Consider the following 16446-nt stretch of genomic DNA (forward strand, 5'->3'; position numbering starts at 1 on the left):
TACCTGAGGAAAGTGCCCAAATTATCAATGGTCATCTCAAAACTTGATTCAGACAAAAATATGTTATGAAAATTGCTATTTTTTCAAAACATTTCTAGTGCTAATACACAGAATCATCCAATAAGACTTAGAGCTGGGCTAGCAGTTTAGTGGTAGAGAATTAGCTTAGCATGCATTGGCCATGGGTTTAAACCCAGCCAAAACAAACAAACCCTTTAGACTTACACATTGTCAACTAATGATCTCATTGAAAACCAAACTTTATTTGTAATTCCAATACCACTTGGGTCCTAGGACATTTTCAGTAGCTTCTCAGGTCTTTCCTAGACTACAAACACTATGTATCTTAGAATAAAAATGGTGTTCTCTGAATTCTGTGGGGTGATCTCTCACTCCTTATTTTATCTAAAAAAAATGTTTATTTATTTCAAAGAATGAGAAAGAGTAGAGATAGTGTGTGCATATGGGCACACTGGTGCCTCTTGCCTTTGCAAATGAACTCCACACACATGTGCCATGTTGGGATCCTGGCTTTATGTGTGTACTGGGGATTTGAACCCTGATTGGCAGGTCTATAAGCAAGCACCTTTAACCATACAGCCAACTCCCCAGCCTCACCGTACATATTTTAATGATTAATAAAATAGACTCTTCCTATGATGGCACATTTACTCAGAGGTGGAGCAGAGAAGAGGGATCTCAGAAGAGTAAGTAGGGTAGTTACAGAGCCGGTGGAATTCTCCTGAGAACATCTTCTTTAAAGTTCTTAATAGTTCAATTTCTCTTAGGGAGAAATTGTTCTCTCAAAATCCATAACTTGAGCAGACTAAAGCTAGAATTTAATTCTACAGTGGGCAATCAAGTCACCATCTTTAGGTTGGTGAAGATTGGTAGGGCAAAGGTGGGGGGGAAGCCCATAAAACTTGGCAAAGCAGTGAGATTTCAGATAAAGGTATATGCTGTCCCACACTGCCCTACAGATTATAGTATGAAGCTTTAGATTTTGCCACCATGCCCAATAGTGACACAGCCTAGAATTTTCATTCTAAGAATCATAGAAACACAAATGAAGATTTCAACTTTACAAGTCCCATTTGATCTCTGTATCTACAAGTGATTTCTTTGTCTGGCATCCAGCTTCTCTTTATACATTTCAACATGTGAATAATTACTTAAAGCCAGAAACAACACCAGGAAATTATTGATATTTCATGTCACAAATGAAGACCTCAGCCCAAAGTTCAACCTAGTTACCATGATGGCTGTAAGTGGCTACCCTGACAATGTACTCAAAATGTCATAACTTTGGCTGTTCTGGTGCTTAATGTTTAATAACCACTTGGCAGGGGAACAGGCCTAGCTAGTAGCATTTGCTAAATTCCATGATATAATTTTTCCACCATAGTTCAAGACAAAATACCATCTCAGGGCTGGAGAGATGGCTTAGCAGTTAAGCGCTTGCCTGTGAAGCCTAAGGACCCTGGTTTGAGGCTCGATTCCCCAGGACCCACATTAGCCAGATGGACAAGGGGGCACACACGTCTGGAGTTCGTTTGCAGTGGCTGGAAGCCCTGTCGCACCCATTCTCTCTCTCTCTCCCCCTCTTTCTCTGTCTGTCACTCTCAAATAAATAAATAATAAAAATAAATAAATAAAAATAAACCATCTCACAAAATTCCTGAAAATGTATTAATCAACTTTTCTGAGCCTAAAGTGGTAACTCAAGCACATTTTTGTTTAAAGGAAAAGTCCCTTGTTAAAAATAGGATGTCCTGGGCTGGAGAGATGGCTTAGCGGTTAAGCGCTTGCCTGTGATGCCTAAGGACCCTGGTTCGAGGCTCGGTTCCCCAGGTCCCACGTTAGCCAGATGCACAAGGGGGCGCACGCGTCTGGAGTTCATTTGCAGAGGCTGGAAGCCCTGGAGCACCCATTCTCTCTCTCTCCCTCTATCTGTTTTTCTCTCTGTGTCTGTCACTCTCAAATAAATAAATAAATAAATAAATAAATAAATAAATAAATAAATAAATAAAAATAGGATGTCCTAGCTGGGCATGGTGGCACACGCCTTTAATCCCAGCATTCGGGAGGCAGAGGTAGGAGGATCGCCATGAGTTCAAGGCTACCCTAAGATGACAGAGTTAATTCCAGGTCAGCCTGGACCAGAGTGAGACCCTACCTCGTAAAACCAAAAAATAAAAAATAAAAATAAATGGGACGTCCTCTTCATGCCATTGTAGTCATCCGTTTGCTTGTGGACTTGCATTATTTCCTACAAATGTGATATTTTCTCTTTTATTATTTTCCATGAGAAATGAGCATTTTGATGAGGACAATTTCACTAGTAAATACTGCTATATTGTGGTTAATTTGAGAAAATAATATGACTAATCAGGCTTCTCCCACATGTAGGAACTGCTTATTTTTGTAAAAATGCACATTATCTCTATAGATAACTAAAAGTTAAGAGTGTTTTCAAAGCTGTTTAATGACATTTCTAAATTCAAAATAGGAAGTGTATAAATTGGCTGTATTTCTACTTATAATCTTAAAAAGGAATGTTGGTATGCCAATAATTGTTTTGCATTTCTATAAACTAGGGATAATCTTAAAGCTGAGTTTTTTGGCTATATTGTGTCAGAAGTAGCATTTTGATGGCTACTCTCTGAACACCAGCATATATAAGTCCTTGGGTTCAGTCCCTAGCACCATGAAAAAGGAACAAGAATAGCACTTTGAAAGTAATTTTCTAAAGACTAAAACATATCTTAAGCTTTCACCAATGTTAAATGAATAATATGCATCCTATGCAGTGGGAAGGCCAACTAATTTAAGAAGAAAAATAGTTTTTCACAATACACCCACCTACCCCGACTTACACACATCCCAGATGGTATATCAAGATGCAGTCAATATCACATTGCTTTTATTATGGCTGTAATCAATAGCTCATAACTTCATAGAAAGAATTTGAGCTTTTCTTGTGAGTGCCGCTACACAGCTCACTTCCTGTGTTAGACTATTATCTTTGGCAGTCATGTGTGTGGAATCTACCATCCACAAATATGCTTTCATTAAACAATTCAGAAGATTGTCGTTCAGGCTCACTTCAGAGGATTTAGTTATGAGCTACCTGCAGTCCAATAATTACAAAAAAACTTCTTCACATTAGTTTATATTGGGAGATGTTCTGTGTAACTAAATGATAATTTCTTAACTTTTGAATAGGACATGACAGAGCTGGAAAAACTTGATGTCATCTCTTCTCTCAGAGAGCTTACTGTTTATGGAAATCCAGTGAGTATGTTACCTTTCTACTTAAATTCTTATTTCTATCTCATAATTTTCTGACAACTGTGTATAATTTATTTCATATGATATGAGAAAATAATTTTTCTATTTCTCTGTACATAGCCAGTTAACTCAGCACAACTTAATTGACTACTTTCTTCCACCTGACTGCACTGCAAACTGATTGTCAGGTCTGTCTCACTGTTCCACATGGTACTCATTGGCCCATTTGTCTATTGCTAAACCAGTAATATTGCACTGCGTTAAACACTAACATTTAATATTGCCTTAATGCCTGTTAGAGGAAGGGCTTCTATTTATTCTCCTCTCCCATCTCTTCTTATTGTATCCTTCTCTTCCATGACTGTTCAGGCTATTCTTGACCTCTTACATTTTCCTATATATTTTAAGAAATAAATTCTCACATTAAATGAGAACTTGTTGCTATTTTAATTATAATCATATTCATTTTACAAATGAATTTAGAGATACTTGCCACTTTTCTTATTGGAGTCTTTGAGGGATCCAATAGGTAGCATCCTTGCTCATTTAATATCTGAGCAATTTGAGAAAAGTCACATTGCAGAGTTTAAAATATCTGCTTAGCTTAGTGAGTGTTCTTGGGAAATCCAGTGTAAAAGAACTGACAGCAGGAACTGTGAGACTGAAGATGGATGGAGGATTCCGTGGAAGCATGGTGAGAGTGGCAGCAAGACCAGTGGATTCTACCAAATAGGTAACAAGATGGGACTTATTCAGCAGCTCGGATAAGTGGTTTTCATTTAAGCCAGTGTCAAAGACATGAGGTATACTCTGGTGATGGCACCAGGATCTGGTTGAAGCTTCACAATGCCTCTAATGGCTTTTGCCAGTGGGGAGAGAGAGAGAGAATGAGAATGGGCATGCCAGGGCCTCCAGCTGCTGTAAATGAACTCCAGACATATGTGCCACCTTGTGCATCTGGCTTATGTGGGCCCTGGGGAATGGAACCTGGGTCCTTTGGCTTTGCAGACAAGTGCCTTAACCACTAAGCATCTCTCCAACCTAAGAAATTATAAATCTTTTAAATGTGAATTTAATATCCTTTTGTAGCAATTTTAATTTTTAAAACTGATAGGGTGGGAGAGATAGATAAGACAATGAAGTGTTTTATTTATTATTATTTATTTATTTATTTGCAAGCAGAGAAAGAAATAGAAGAGAGACAGAGAATGGGCCCCTAGGCTCTGCAAAGGAACTCCAGGTACATATGCCACTTTGTGTATTTGGCTTTATGTGGGCACTGGGGAATTGAACCCAAGTCATTAGCATTTGCAGGCAAATACCCTAAGTGCTGAACCATCTCCCCAGCCTATAAAGTGCTTTCTTTGTCAATTCTCTCCCATACCACTTCCCTATTACCCCTTCTTCTTTGCCAACTAATTCTTCTTCTAATTTGATATCTCTTTTTTTCCCCTTCCTATATCAGTCATGACAACAAGTTAAAAAATGTAATTATGGGCACAACAAATGCTGTGAGGTCATGAATACAATGGCCATGTTGTGTCCAAAAGACAGTATTCCAAAGCACTCTCCCCTATCCTCTAACTGTTACTTTCTATCCATCACCTTTTATACAATATTCCCTGAGCCTGTGTGTGTATGGTAAGCATGTCTTATTTGATGTAGGGCACTTAACTATTACTTCTTCTCAACACTTTTAATGTTTTTCCAGTAGCTATCACCATCTACAAGAAGGTTCTCTGACCATCAGTGAAAGCAGCAGTAAACTATGGTATAAACATAAATATTTAGAGGGCAATTTGATAACCATAACCTACCCATTTCACCAAAGGACCATAGTAGCTTTCTTCTAGGGACTATGACCTTCTCAACAATTGACTTTTGACTAGGTTCTTAGTACCTGGCATGGATTTCCTCCTGTGGAGTGGGCTGCAAATCCAATCAAATAGCAGTTACCCTCATAACAGCCATGCCACTATTACACCAGTAGGCATTTCTTGCCTTGCTGGATATTTGTGTAGCTCACAAAATTCACTGCTGCATAAGACTGTTGATAATTATTCTCCCCCAGCAGACTTCATAGCATTTCCAGAACCATGACAGTTTACCTGCTATCCAGTACGGAAGGGGCTTCCAGCTCTGTTTCAGCTTCATTTCTCAGTATCTTGTAGCCAACACATGTAGTGTGTTCAGCAATAACATCTTACTGTCTAGTTCTGGTTGGTAACCAAGAGTGTTGTTAATAGCCTGAATTGTTCCGGGAGTCCTGGGAGCTTTCCTGATCAGTAGTTCCCTGGGAGGTATGCTACCCCTGGACACTGGGATTTTCCTATAACAGGCATAGTTGTTTTGCCTCATAAACTTAATTTGGGATCTATCCTTCTTTTTCTAGTCTATGGATCAGTTTGTGTAAATGCAAACAAGCTGTATACCTTATGTAATGATAGTCTCCAAGAATACCACTAGTTCAAAGATATCCTGGAACTTGCAGGACTCAGCATAATGCTTTCTCATGGTTAAGACTGATTACATTGACAAATCATGGGGGGGGCAGAATCTAGAGAAACGCACGTATACATGTCCTCATACTCTTTCTCTGCCGCTGCCGTGATAGGTGACATGCAGTTTACTCCTTACCCAGTCACAAAAATGCATGTCTCTCATGTTGGGTTTCTATTCAGAGGATCCCCTTAGAAAGTTCAGATTCAGCATTCAAGAATTTTGTTGGAGGTTGATCACAAAGGTACTTCCTCCCAATTCTGGATGGAAACTTCAGATTCCAGATAGAAAGCAGGTTGAGAATATGTCATATTTCTGAATTAACAGTCTGGGCATGAAGAACTATCTTAGTCAGTGAAGAAGAGGAGCAAACATGTCTAAATTCAAGTTACAAACATCAGGAAAGATCTATTGCTGCAAACAGAGCCTTCTAAAGTTAAAGTGAACACCAGCAAGTCTATTATATTTAACTCTTTCAACACACATTCTTATGCACATATACAGACATTTTAGAATAGGCTGACACAACGAGTGGACGGATGGTTCATATAGACCAGAAGGTGTATATTAAATGGAATACTGCCTTTGGGAAAAATCTCACATTTTTCAAACTACTTATAAATGAACTTTTGTAATATAATTGTATCCATGAGTTGAGGTTATCTGTACCTAATGGCCAAACTATGGACTTTAAAAGGAGAATAGGCTGGATGAGGTGGCATATACCTGAGGCAGGAAGGTCAGGGGTTAAGACCAGCCAGTGATGTATAGGGAGACCCTGTCAGAAAGAAGAAAGGAGGGAAGAAGGAGAGGAAGAAAAGGGAGGGAGGGAAAGAAAAAAGGCAGCTTATAAATGGTACTCTGCAGTAGCTTAGTTTTAAAGTAACTTCTTGGGCTGGAGAGATGGCTTAGCAATGAAGCGCTTGCCTGTGAAGCCTAAGGACCCCAGTTCGAGGCTCGACTCCCCAGGACCCACGTTAGCCAGATGCACAAAGGGGATGCACGCATTTGGAGTTCATTTGCAGTGGCTGGAGGCCCTGGCACACCCATTCTCTCTCCCTCTCTCTATCTGCCTCTTTCTCTCTCTCTGTCTGTCACTCTCAAATAAATAAAATAAAAATAACAACAAAAAAAATTTTTAAGTAACTTCTTAATTTCATTTTATGTAACAGGAAATTAAGAACTCTTCCAAGGGATAATTTATATGTACATCATTTAATAAAGTAAATTAGCTATTCTTGTCATCTTTATTGCCTTTGCCAAACTGCCATTTTTTAAAAGTATCTTTTAAGTAAAAAATATTTTAGGATTAATTGCTATTTTTAACTCTCTTTAGATTTGTAGAAAAATGCTACATCGCCATGTGCTCATATTTCGGCTACCTAACTTACAGATGTTAGACGGAGTTCCTATAAATTCAGAAGATAGGGCAAAAGCTGAATTTCACTTCTCTGAACTACAAGCAAAGAAAAGTTTGGTAACTATATTATGTATGCTTTTCCTTTAAATATAAATTGTTATAAATGAACATTATATCTTACACATTTAGATTTAAATGTGTAAATCTATGGTATTTTGTAGATTATCTTAGTACCTACTTAGTGACTGCTAATCAAAGGAAGCTTTTCTTCCTAATAATGATGTAAGGTAAATGCTCTTTTCAATATTCTAGATGATGCTAGAAGGTAAGAAACAGAAACATGTCATGTTTGCAGGCATTAATGACAAAGGCAGAGAGACAGGGGAGAAAGGAAATCTCACCTCAACTGTCTGGACTGTGGAGTTCATCGAACAAGAGGGATGTGCGCTGCTATCCTTAGGTACTTGCCTTGCCTATGAGCCCTGAGAAGTATCTGACCACGGAACAAGATTAGAAAGACATAAAGCCACAAATGCATGCTACCTTTGGCTGTCCTGGATTTTCATGACCACCTTCTAAAGACTAAATTTAACACAGAAAGCCAATGATTTTTGAACACAGGTATAAAAGTATTAGAGAAGATCCATTGTAAAGTTTGAGAAAGAGACTGGAGTAAATGGTAAAACCAGTTGAGACTTTTAAAAATAATCTAAGAGAGATGTGACAAAGACCAGGATGGATTAGAAGGAATGTAAATGACCTACAATGTAACTGAAAGCAACAGACCAAAAACAATAGAGTAATGAACCGAAAGTAATTTGAAGAAATGTATCTTGGGATGGGAAGATGTCTCAGTTCATAAAATCATTGCTGTGAAAACATGAGGACCTGAGTTTTTGTCCCAAGAACCCACATAAAACCAAAGTAGTGAATTTAGTAATGTCTCAAATCCCAGCTCTCCAATGACAAATGTGGAGACAAGACAATCCCAGAAGCTTGTGATCCAGCTAGCCTGGTATTGCAGCTGTGAACTGTGAAGAGACCCTGCTTCAAAGAAGGTGAAAGACAATAACTGACATCCGGCCTTGTACACTGACCTCCACATGCATGTCATGTGACTCCCTCCTGTGAACACACACACATGAACATACACACAAAGAAAATAACAGTAATTAAGAAAGGTATCTTGAAGGAGAAAGCAGTAAGATCATTCACCATAGATGCCCTCCTAATGGTCTTTTTTTATGAGAGAGAGAGAGAGAGAATTGGCATGCCAGGGCCTCTAGCCACTGCAATCAAACGCCAGAAATATGGCCACCTTTTATGCATGTATGACCTTGTGTGTCTGGCTTACGAGGGCTCTGGGAAATCTAATTTGGGTCCTTGGGTTTCACAGGCAAGCACCTTAACTACTAAACTATCTCTCCAGCCCAGTCTCTCTCTCTCTCTTTTTTTTTTAACTCACTGGATTAGGAGATACCAATTAAAAGACCTCCCAATTTCCATCATAAAAAACAAACAGAAGGCAGAACACACATGGGCGAAGCTTGATGATAGCAAGCTCCCCTCTTAGTCTACTTCTCCCTTCAGCTGTGCAGTCAAATACTCTCCAAGAGTTGGCTGTGGTTTTAAAAACTCCTGTGGTAAGCTGGGCATTGTGGCACATACCTTTAAACCCAGCACGAGGAGGCAGAGGAGGCAGAGGAAGGAAGATCACTGTGAGTTTGAGGCCACCCTGAGACTACATAATGAATTCCAGGTGAGCCTGCACTAGAGAGAGACCCTACCTCAAAACAAAACAAAACAAAAAATTTCCTGTTGTGCTGGCTTTTATCTTAAGCAAACAAAGTATAAATACAAAACTTGAATAATTTCTATGTTTCTATGGAAACTACAGTGAATATGCTCGAAAGTCTGGATAAAAAGCAATCAAATGCACCTGCACGTACATGCGTGCTATCAAGGAAAACCCTTATAAAATACAAGAAAAATGATCTTAAAAATCAGAGAAATTTAAAAACTATTTTTTATTCTAGGAAAGTTCCTGTCTTTAAATTTTCTCCTTGTCTTTAAATTCTATTCCAAAGAAATCAACTGGAAGGCCACCCTGAGACTCTATAGTGAATTCCAGGTCAGCCTGGGCCAGAAGTGATACCCTACTTCAAAAAACCAAAAAAAAAAAAAAAAAAAAAAAAAAAAAAGAAAGAAACCAACTGGAAATTATAGGTAAAACTTGAAGGGTATGATTTATCCAAGCACAGTCAGATAATAGCAACCAAAAACTCTTGCTTTCAAAACAGACCTTGATCCTTCATCCAAAGATTAGTAAGGCCAGGCATAGTCATGCACACCTTTAATTCCAGCACTTAGGAGCTCTGAAATAGGAGAATCACTGTTAGTTCAAGGCCAGCCTGGGACTACAGAGTGAGTTCCAGGTCAGCCTGGGCTAGAGTGGGACACTGCCTCAAAAAAAAAAACAACTCAGTCTACTGAGACCAAGATCTCAGTTACTTACCCTTCTGTTTGAGTTGGGGAAATGGCACAACAGTTAAAGACACTTGCTTGCAAAGCATAATGGCCTGGGTTCAATTCCCTAGTACCAATTTAAAGCCAGATGCACAAAGTGGCACATGCATGTAGAGTTTGTTTGCAGTGGCAAGAGGCCTTGGTATGCCTGTTTTCTCTCTCTCTCTCTCTCTCTCTCTCTCTCTCTCTCTCTCTCTCTCTCTCTCACACACACACACACACACACACACACACACACACACAGACACATACACACACACTTTGTCTCTCTGTCTTTCTGTCTCAGAACTTCTCTCTCAAATAAATATTTTTGAGAGATTGGTGAAGACATATACATGTACAATTTTTAGAACATATTTATATTTTTCTTTCTTATTTTTGTGTGGTTATGAGGATCAAACTTGGGGCTTCATTCATGCTAGGCAAGTGTCCTACCCCCTGAGCTATAATCTCATCCCTATTTATAATTCTTTTTTTTTGGGGGGGGGGGGTTTTCGAGGTAGGGTCTCACTCTAGCCCAGGCTGACCTGGAATTTACTATGGAGTCTCAGGGTGGCCTCGAACTCACGGCAATCCTACCTCTGCCTCCTGAGTGCGGGATTAAAGGTGTGCACTACCACGCCCGGCCCTATTTATAATCCTTAATGTTCTGAATGTTTCTTAATTCTGTTCTCATTAACAGTTTTTGGTCAACAAACAGGCTTCTAGAATAATATTCACAGAGATCTGTAAGACTTATAGTTGTTCAATATTAATGAAAATTAATTAGTTTAAGCAAAAGAAATTGATTCGTGTGTCTATAAAAATATTTTTAAAATCTATGCCTTGTGATAAAATATCTTAGCCACCAATTTATATCATGTGACTAAGAGGATTGTGTAATGTCATGTGTTCAAAGTTTTGTCATGTAGCTGTTTTTTAGTTGTTTATTAAATATCTATTTTTATTTATTTACTTAAGAGACAGAGAGAGAAAGAAAGGCAGGTAGAAAGAGGGAGAGAATGGGCCCCTAACTGCTATGAATGAACTCCAGATGCTTGTGCCACCTTGTGAATTGGGCTTACCTGGGTCCTGGGGAATCGAACCTGGATCCTTTAAGCTTTGCAGGCAAGTGCCTTAACCACGAAGTCATCCCTCCAGTCCCATGTAATTCAATTTGTCAAGAGAGACTAAATCAGATGAAGTTTAATTGAGGGGTTTATACCCTCTTTTCCTTCTTGATCTTATATTCCTTGAGAAACCACTTCTTGACACACACTTCTCCCATGAATCAGTTTTCTATCAACATTGCAACAAATGATCACAAATCTAGTGGCTCAAAATAGCACAGCTTTATAGTCTCATAGTTCTGGAAGTCAGAAATCTGAAATTCGGTCTTAGGGGGCTAAAACCAGAAGGACTGGCTGGCCAGCATTCCTTCTGGAAGCCCCAGAAGTGAGCGGGTTCTGTGAGCAGCCATCTTGTGGGGGCCATTTCTACTCATGGCTTCAGCAGGGTATCACTAGGACCTCTGCTTCCATGCTCATATCCTGCACTCTGACCCTCTGTTCTTCTCCTTTTAGATGATGCAGAACAATCTGCCTGCCTCAAAACCCTTACCTCAGTCACACTCACAAGCTCCTTTGCTGTGTAAGGTAAGATAGCCATAGGTATAGAGATGTGGCTAGTGGACAGACAGACACCTTTGGGAAGGAAATTCTTCCTGCCACATTGCACTCTGAGGGCTTCCCTGAGAGACCAACAAGAATTATTGCTTAATTGAAAATTTATAAATTCTACTTTAAAGTAATCATGCTAAAATTAATCACTCAGAATAACTTTAAAGATCCTAATTTTCATATACAATTTTTAAATCGGTTTAATTTAGCAGGAAAAAAATGAACTTGCATTTCAGTCAGTATAAATATTTTATTAAAGGATTTACATGCCTATTTTTCTCATAAACTCTATTTTCTCATTACTCTCTACTATAATGTCATATTGATTTAGTCTGTATAACTATTCTTCACTCTTGAGTCAGTACTATATAAAAAATAATTTAATTATCTTTCCACTGCTATTCTATATGCAAAAACTTTATTTAAAATTATTTTTTGATTTATCTATATATGGTTAGTAAAATAAAAGAAATAGTAACAGTTTTATTTTAGAAAAACATATCTTTAAGATTCATCATTAACTCTTACTTTCAGGGATACAAGAAAATTGAGCAATTATTTCTTTAAGTAATTCAGAAAAAAAGGTTTTCAAGTTTATCAGTTCAAGCTAATTTATTTTGTTTGTTGTGGTGCTGTTATTTTTTTTTATTTTTAATAGCAGAAAAGGGGGAAAGTAAGCTTTAAAATTATCTTTTAAGTCTGATCATTTTGGTAGTTTGATTTTAGGAGAAAAGCTGACAGCATTTTAATTAGTGATAGGAAGACACTCCCACATATGAACACAGGACAGAGAGCTTTAGTGAGAACACTGGTACCCTAGTGCTCATTTCAAAGCTGCGTTCTGGGTAATGCTTACACAAGTATGAGGTAAACAGATCATCTTGCAGAAATTGCATAGGCCTATGTGTCCACATAAATTGAACCATATTTTCAGAATTCATATCCTTAAAAGTTTAAATAAGGTCACAGTCTTAATGAAAACAGAGCAGGTATATATTTCAGGGCAATCAACATTCCTCTACCTAAAAAACACTTTTCTCCTCCATCTGCTGATTCCTGAAATTCTTTAAAAGTCTCTTAATTCTCAACTCACAGTGTAATACTTGTTGCTCTCTTCTTACTCCCTACTTAATTTGTTTGTTTTTGAAAAACCAATTAATTGCAAGACACCTCAGGGAGTAACGTGAGGAATATAGAGATAGAGAAGGGACCCCTCTTACCTTCCACACAGTCCTATTCATAGAAAAGAAGCAACAGTGCCAAGGAACCATCTTCTCATTCCATAATTGTAGTCTTTCTTTTGGAAATGGGAGGGCCCTTCAAGAACAAGCTTCTAGAGATGGGTGCAGTGCAATCTGAGGAACAGGGAACTGGGTCTACTGCCTCAGAGGCACTGCCCATATTACAGGTTTTGTCAGGTACTGATTCAGAGCTTAAGTAAGCATGTAGTTGAATTGAATCTATGAGTCTCGGTTTCAGTGGGAAGATATTCTTAACTGTTTTAATATTTTATCATGTAGTTTAATCCTGTTGTCAACGCTCCTATGGATAGTAGCTCATTCTGCCAAGTGAAAGCATCTCCTATTAAAATAACAAATGTGATTCTGCCTGAAGGATTTAGCCATTACTTGGGATCTGACTTCACTTTAGCTCCTGAAGTTGAAGGTATTTTTACAAAGAGTTTCAGAGAGAATGTAAAAACCAACAAGCAGCAACAGCAGCAGCAGCAGCAGCAACAGCAACAGCAGCAGCAGCAACAGCAGCAGCAGCAATAAAGAACCCACTTCACTTGAAACCAAAACTCTTGATTTCTAATGTTACTTACAATTGCACACCTCTCGTTTGCATTTGTTAAATTTGCATGTTCAGTCGAGTTTTTGCGCTGTTCTGATTTCAGAGACTATAACATGTTATACTCTACTTCAGAGCCAAAAGGTTGTAAGTGAAGATTTGCTCTCTCACAATGTGAACTTTGTGGTGCTTGTGCAATTATTTCCCACCTTCTGTCAAAGGCTTTATTTCATTTTCTGTATGCTGTAGCAGACAATGAATGCTGAAAGTAGAAATCAGAACATTTTAACTATAACAAAAGAATCTTGGAGGCAGAAAGGGTATCTTACAAGTGCATCATGCTTTTTGCTTGAAATTGTCAGTAAGTTCATGAAGCTAGGTTTTCTAGAGGCAGAGAATTACCTATGAGAAGAAACATACTCACATAACAGGACATGGAAATGGTTTCATTTAGCATGTACATTTTAAATTCAGGATTAAAACAAACCTGTTCCCTAATTCCAGATCTTCACTGGCTCTCTATTGTTTTGGAAAAGGAAGGGGGTATTGTAAGTACTCTTCCTTGAGGGCTCATGTCTTCCATTCCTTTTAACTTCCTCCTATGACATGAAACTACCACAGTACTTATAAAAACAATCAAGGAAACTGGTAAGCGAGATTACTATGTTTGGTTGTAGTTTTTAATCAATCAAGTTAAAGAAACCCAGGACACTTTACTCTGTTGTGATGTTTCATTCTGCTTATTTTCTAGATATGTGTATCTTTAAGGCATTGGGGATTTAATCATACTGAAGTAGCCTCCTTAACAGCATTTAGGAAGACTGAGAGTTTCCTAAGTTTTTGTTTTTAGTTTCACACATATGTTTACTATTATAGCACACAGAAAGGGGTATTGAATATTTATATTTTTAGAAATTACCTATGAAGGATCAAATCGATACATTAGATGACAAAAAATATAAGCCACAGTAGGCATGAACAATACATTGCAACTTTACAAAAGTTTTGTTCTTTCTTTTTTAAATCGTAGCTTGCTATCTAGACCAAGCTGGCTTCGATCTGTGTCCACCCACCTTGCTGCACCACCAAAACCACTGCAATTTTTACTTTTATTTTAAATTTGGAATTCATGTTATAAAATCATCATAATATATGTTCATTTAAGGACAACCAAATTTAACTACTTGATGATTCACATTATTTTATAGCTTTAACTGACCAAATTCCTTATTTCAGACAGAAAAAAAAAAATAGCCTTAGGACCACATGGATTTTTACCAAAAAAACCCTTCAAATACTCATGCATAAATATCATTTTAGCACCTCCAACAAATGTACCCATCCCTACTTATGTTCTCATCAGAGCATAGCAATCTACTACACATAGCTCAAGAGTATGAAGATAAAAAGAGATACCATCACCACAGCATACCAGAGCAGTCAGGATGAGGGAGGTACAGTCATCAGAGAACACCAGAGCAGTCAGCATGAGAGAGGTACAGACATCAGAAAACACGAGAGCAGTCAGGATGAGGGAGGTACAGCCGTCACAAACACCAGAACAGTCAGGATGAGGGAGGTACAGTTATCACAGAACACCAGAGCAGTCAGAATGAGGGAGGTACAGTCATCACAGAACACCAGAGCAGTCAGGATGAGAGAGGTACAGTCATCACAGAACACCAGAGCAGTCAGGATGAGGGAGGTACAGTCATCACAGAACACCAGAGCAGTCAGGATGAGGGAGGTACAGTCATCACAGAACACCAGAGCAGTCAGAATGAGGGAGGTACAGTCATCACAGAACACCAGAGCAGTCAGGATGAGAGAGGTACAGTCATCACAGAACACCAGAGCAGTCAGAATGAGGGAGGTACAGTCATCACAGAACACCAGAGCAGTCAGGATGAGGGAGGTACAGTCATCACAGAACACCAGAGCAGTCAGAATGAGGGAGGTACAGTCATTACAGAACACCAGAGCAGTCAGGATGAGGGAGGTACAGTCATCACCGAACACCAGAGCAGTCAGAATGAGGGAGGTACAGTCATTACAGAACACCAGAGCAGTCAGGATGAGGGAGGTACAGTCATCACCGAACACCAGAGCAGTCAGAATGAGGGAGGTCCAGTCATCACAGAACACCAGAGCAGTCAGGATGAGAGAGGTACAGTCATTACAGAACACCAGAGCAGTCAGAATGAGGGAGGTACAGTCATCACCGAACACCAGAGCAGTCAGGATGAGGGAGGTACAGTCATCACAGAACACCAGAGCAGTCAGGATGAGGGAGGTACAGTCATCACAGAACACCAGAGCAGTCAGAATGAGGGAGGTACAGTCATCACAGAACACCAGAGCAGTCAGGATGAGGTGATGTGGTACAGCCATCTGTAGAGCTCCAGGGTTTCAGGACACAGGAAGTACAGTTGTTTGGGTTTTATTAATGTTCCTCTCTATAAATACCAAATTTGCTAGTCATATAAATGTGGATATACTATATTATCATACATTTACTCTCTACAGTGCAAAAAGCTATCAGATAGCATAGTACTTATTTTCCCACATACATGAAACCTTCGTCAAAATCTAGCAGATTTCCATCACAATTTTTGTGTTTAAAATGATTGTTAAGGTCAGATAGTCTTGTCATGAGACTAAGGATTAAAACAACCTTGAAGTAATACCTTGTCATCTGGTTTTAGCTGTTTTCTAGTTGCTGTCTCTATTTATGGAATACATAAAACAGTTCATTTATTTTGGTACTGAAAATACTTTAGACTCTCTGATATTATGTTTGTTTAATTCTTCAAAGCTTTCTTTACATTTTCACTTTTCCTGCCTCCAATATGGACACCACCCTGCAAACCAGCTCCATCCCAATAACATTTAAAGACCACTCTACTGCTCAGTATTTCCCTGCCTTAATTTCTAGAATTAGCCATTGTTCCCTTCACAGTAGCTAGCCTCTTGCAGATCTAGTGTGCTGCACTGACTCCTGTGATGTGATGCAAGCTGTGTTTGCAAGTCCTCAGGATGAACCATTTCTTAAACAGTCCAAATCCAACTACATCTTTGACAAACTATTTTTTAAAAAAAATGAATCCACCATATACAGAAATAATTTACTGCAGAATTACCTTAAGTCATCCAAACCATTAAAAAAATGGAGTCACCATGATTTAAGTCACAAGTAGGTTATTTAATACAGAACTACTGGGAGCATCTTTCTAAGATCAAACTGAATATAATTACCCAAAGATAACTATGCATATACAAAGGAAACCTATTTGTTTTGTATTGATACAAAAGCTCCCACAT

At 38.6% G+C, this 16446-nt stretch overlaps 1 protein-coding gene across 1 annotated transcript in view; it reads left to right on the forward strand.

The window, feature by feature from the left end:
- Lrrc9 (leucine rich repeat containing 9) overlaps positions 1-14661 on the forward strand; it is a 94842-nt gene extending 80181 nt beyond the window's left edge. The window contains exons 29-32 of the mRNA XM_045154699.1: positions 3226-3294; positions 7127-7267; positions 11239-11310; positions 12855-14661. Of these exons, the coding sequence (XP_045010634.1) occupies positions 3226-3294; positions 7127-7267; positions 11239-11310; positions 12855-13109 (537 nt within the window). The 3' untranslated portion in view covers positions 13110-14661. The remainder of the gene's footprint in view (positions 1-3225; positions 3295-7126; positions 7268-11238; positions 11311-12854) is intronic.
- The last annotated feature ends 1785 nt before the right edge of the window (positions 14662-16446 follow it).

Source organism: Jaculus jaculus, chromosome 7 (assembly GCF_020740685.1).
Source record: "Jaculus jaculus isolate mJacJac1 chromosome 7, mJacJac1.mat.Y.cur, whole genome shotgun sequence".
In the NCBI taxonomy this organism is placed as follows: Eukaryota; Metazoa; Chordata; class Mammalia; order Rodentia; family Dipodidae; genus Jaculus; species Jaculus jaculus.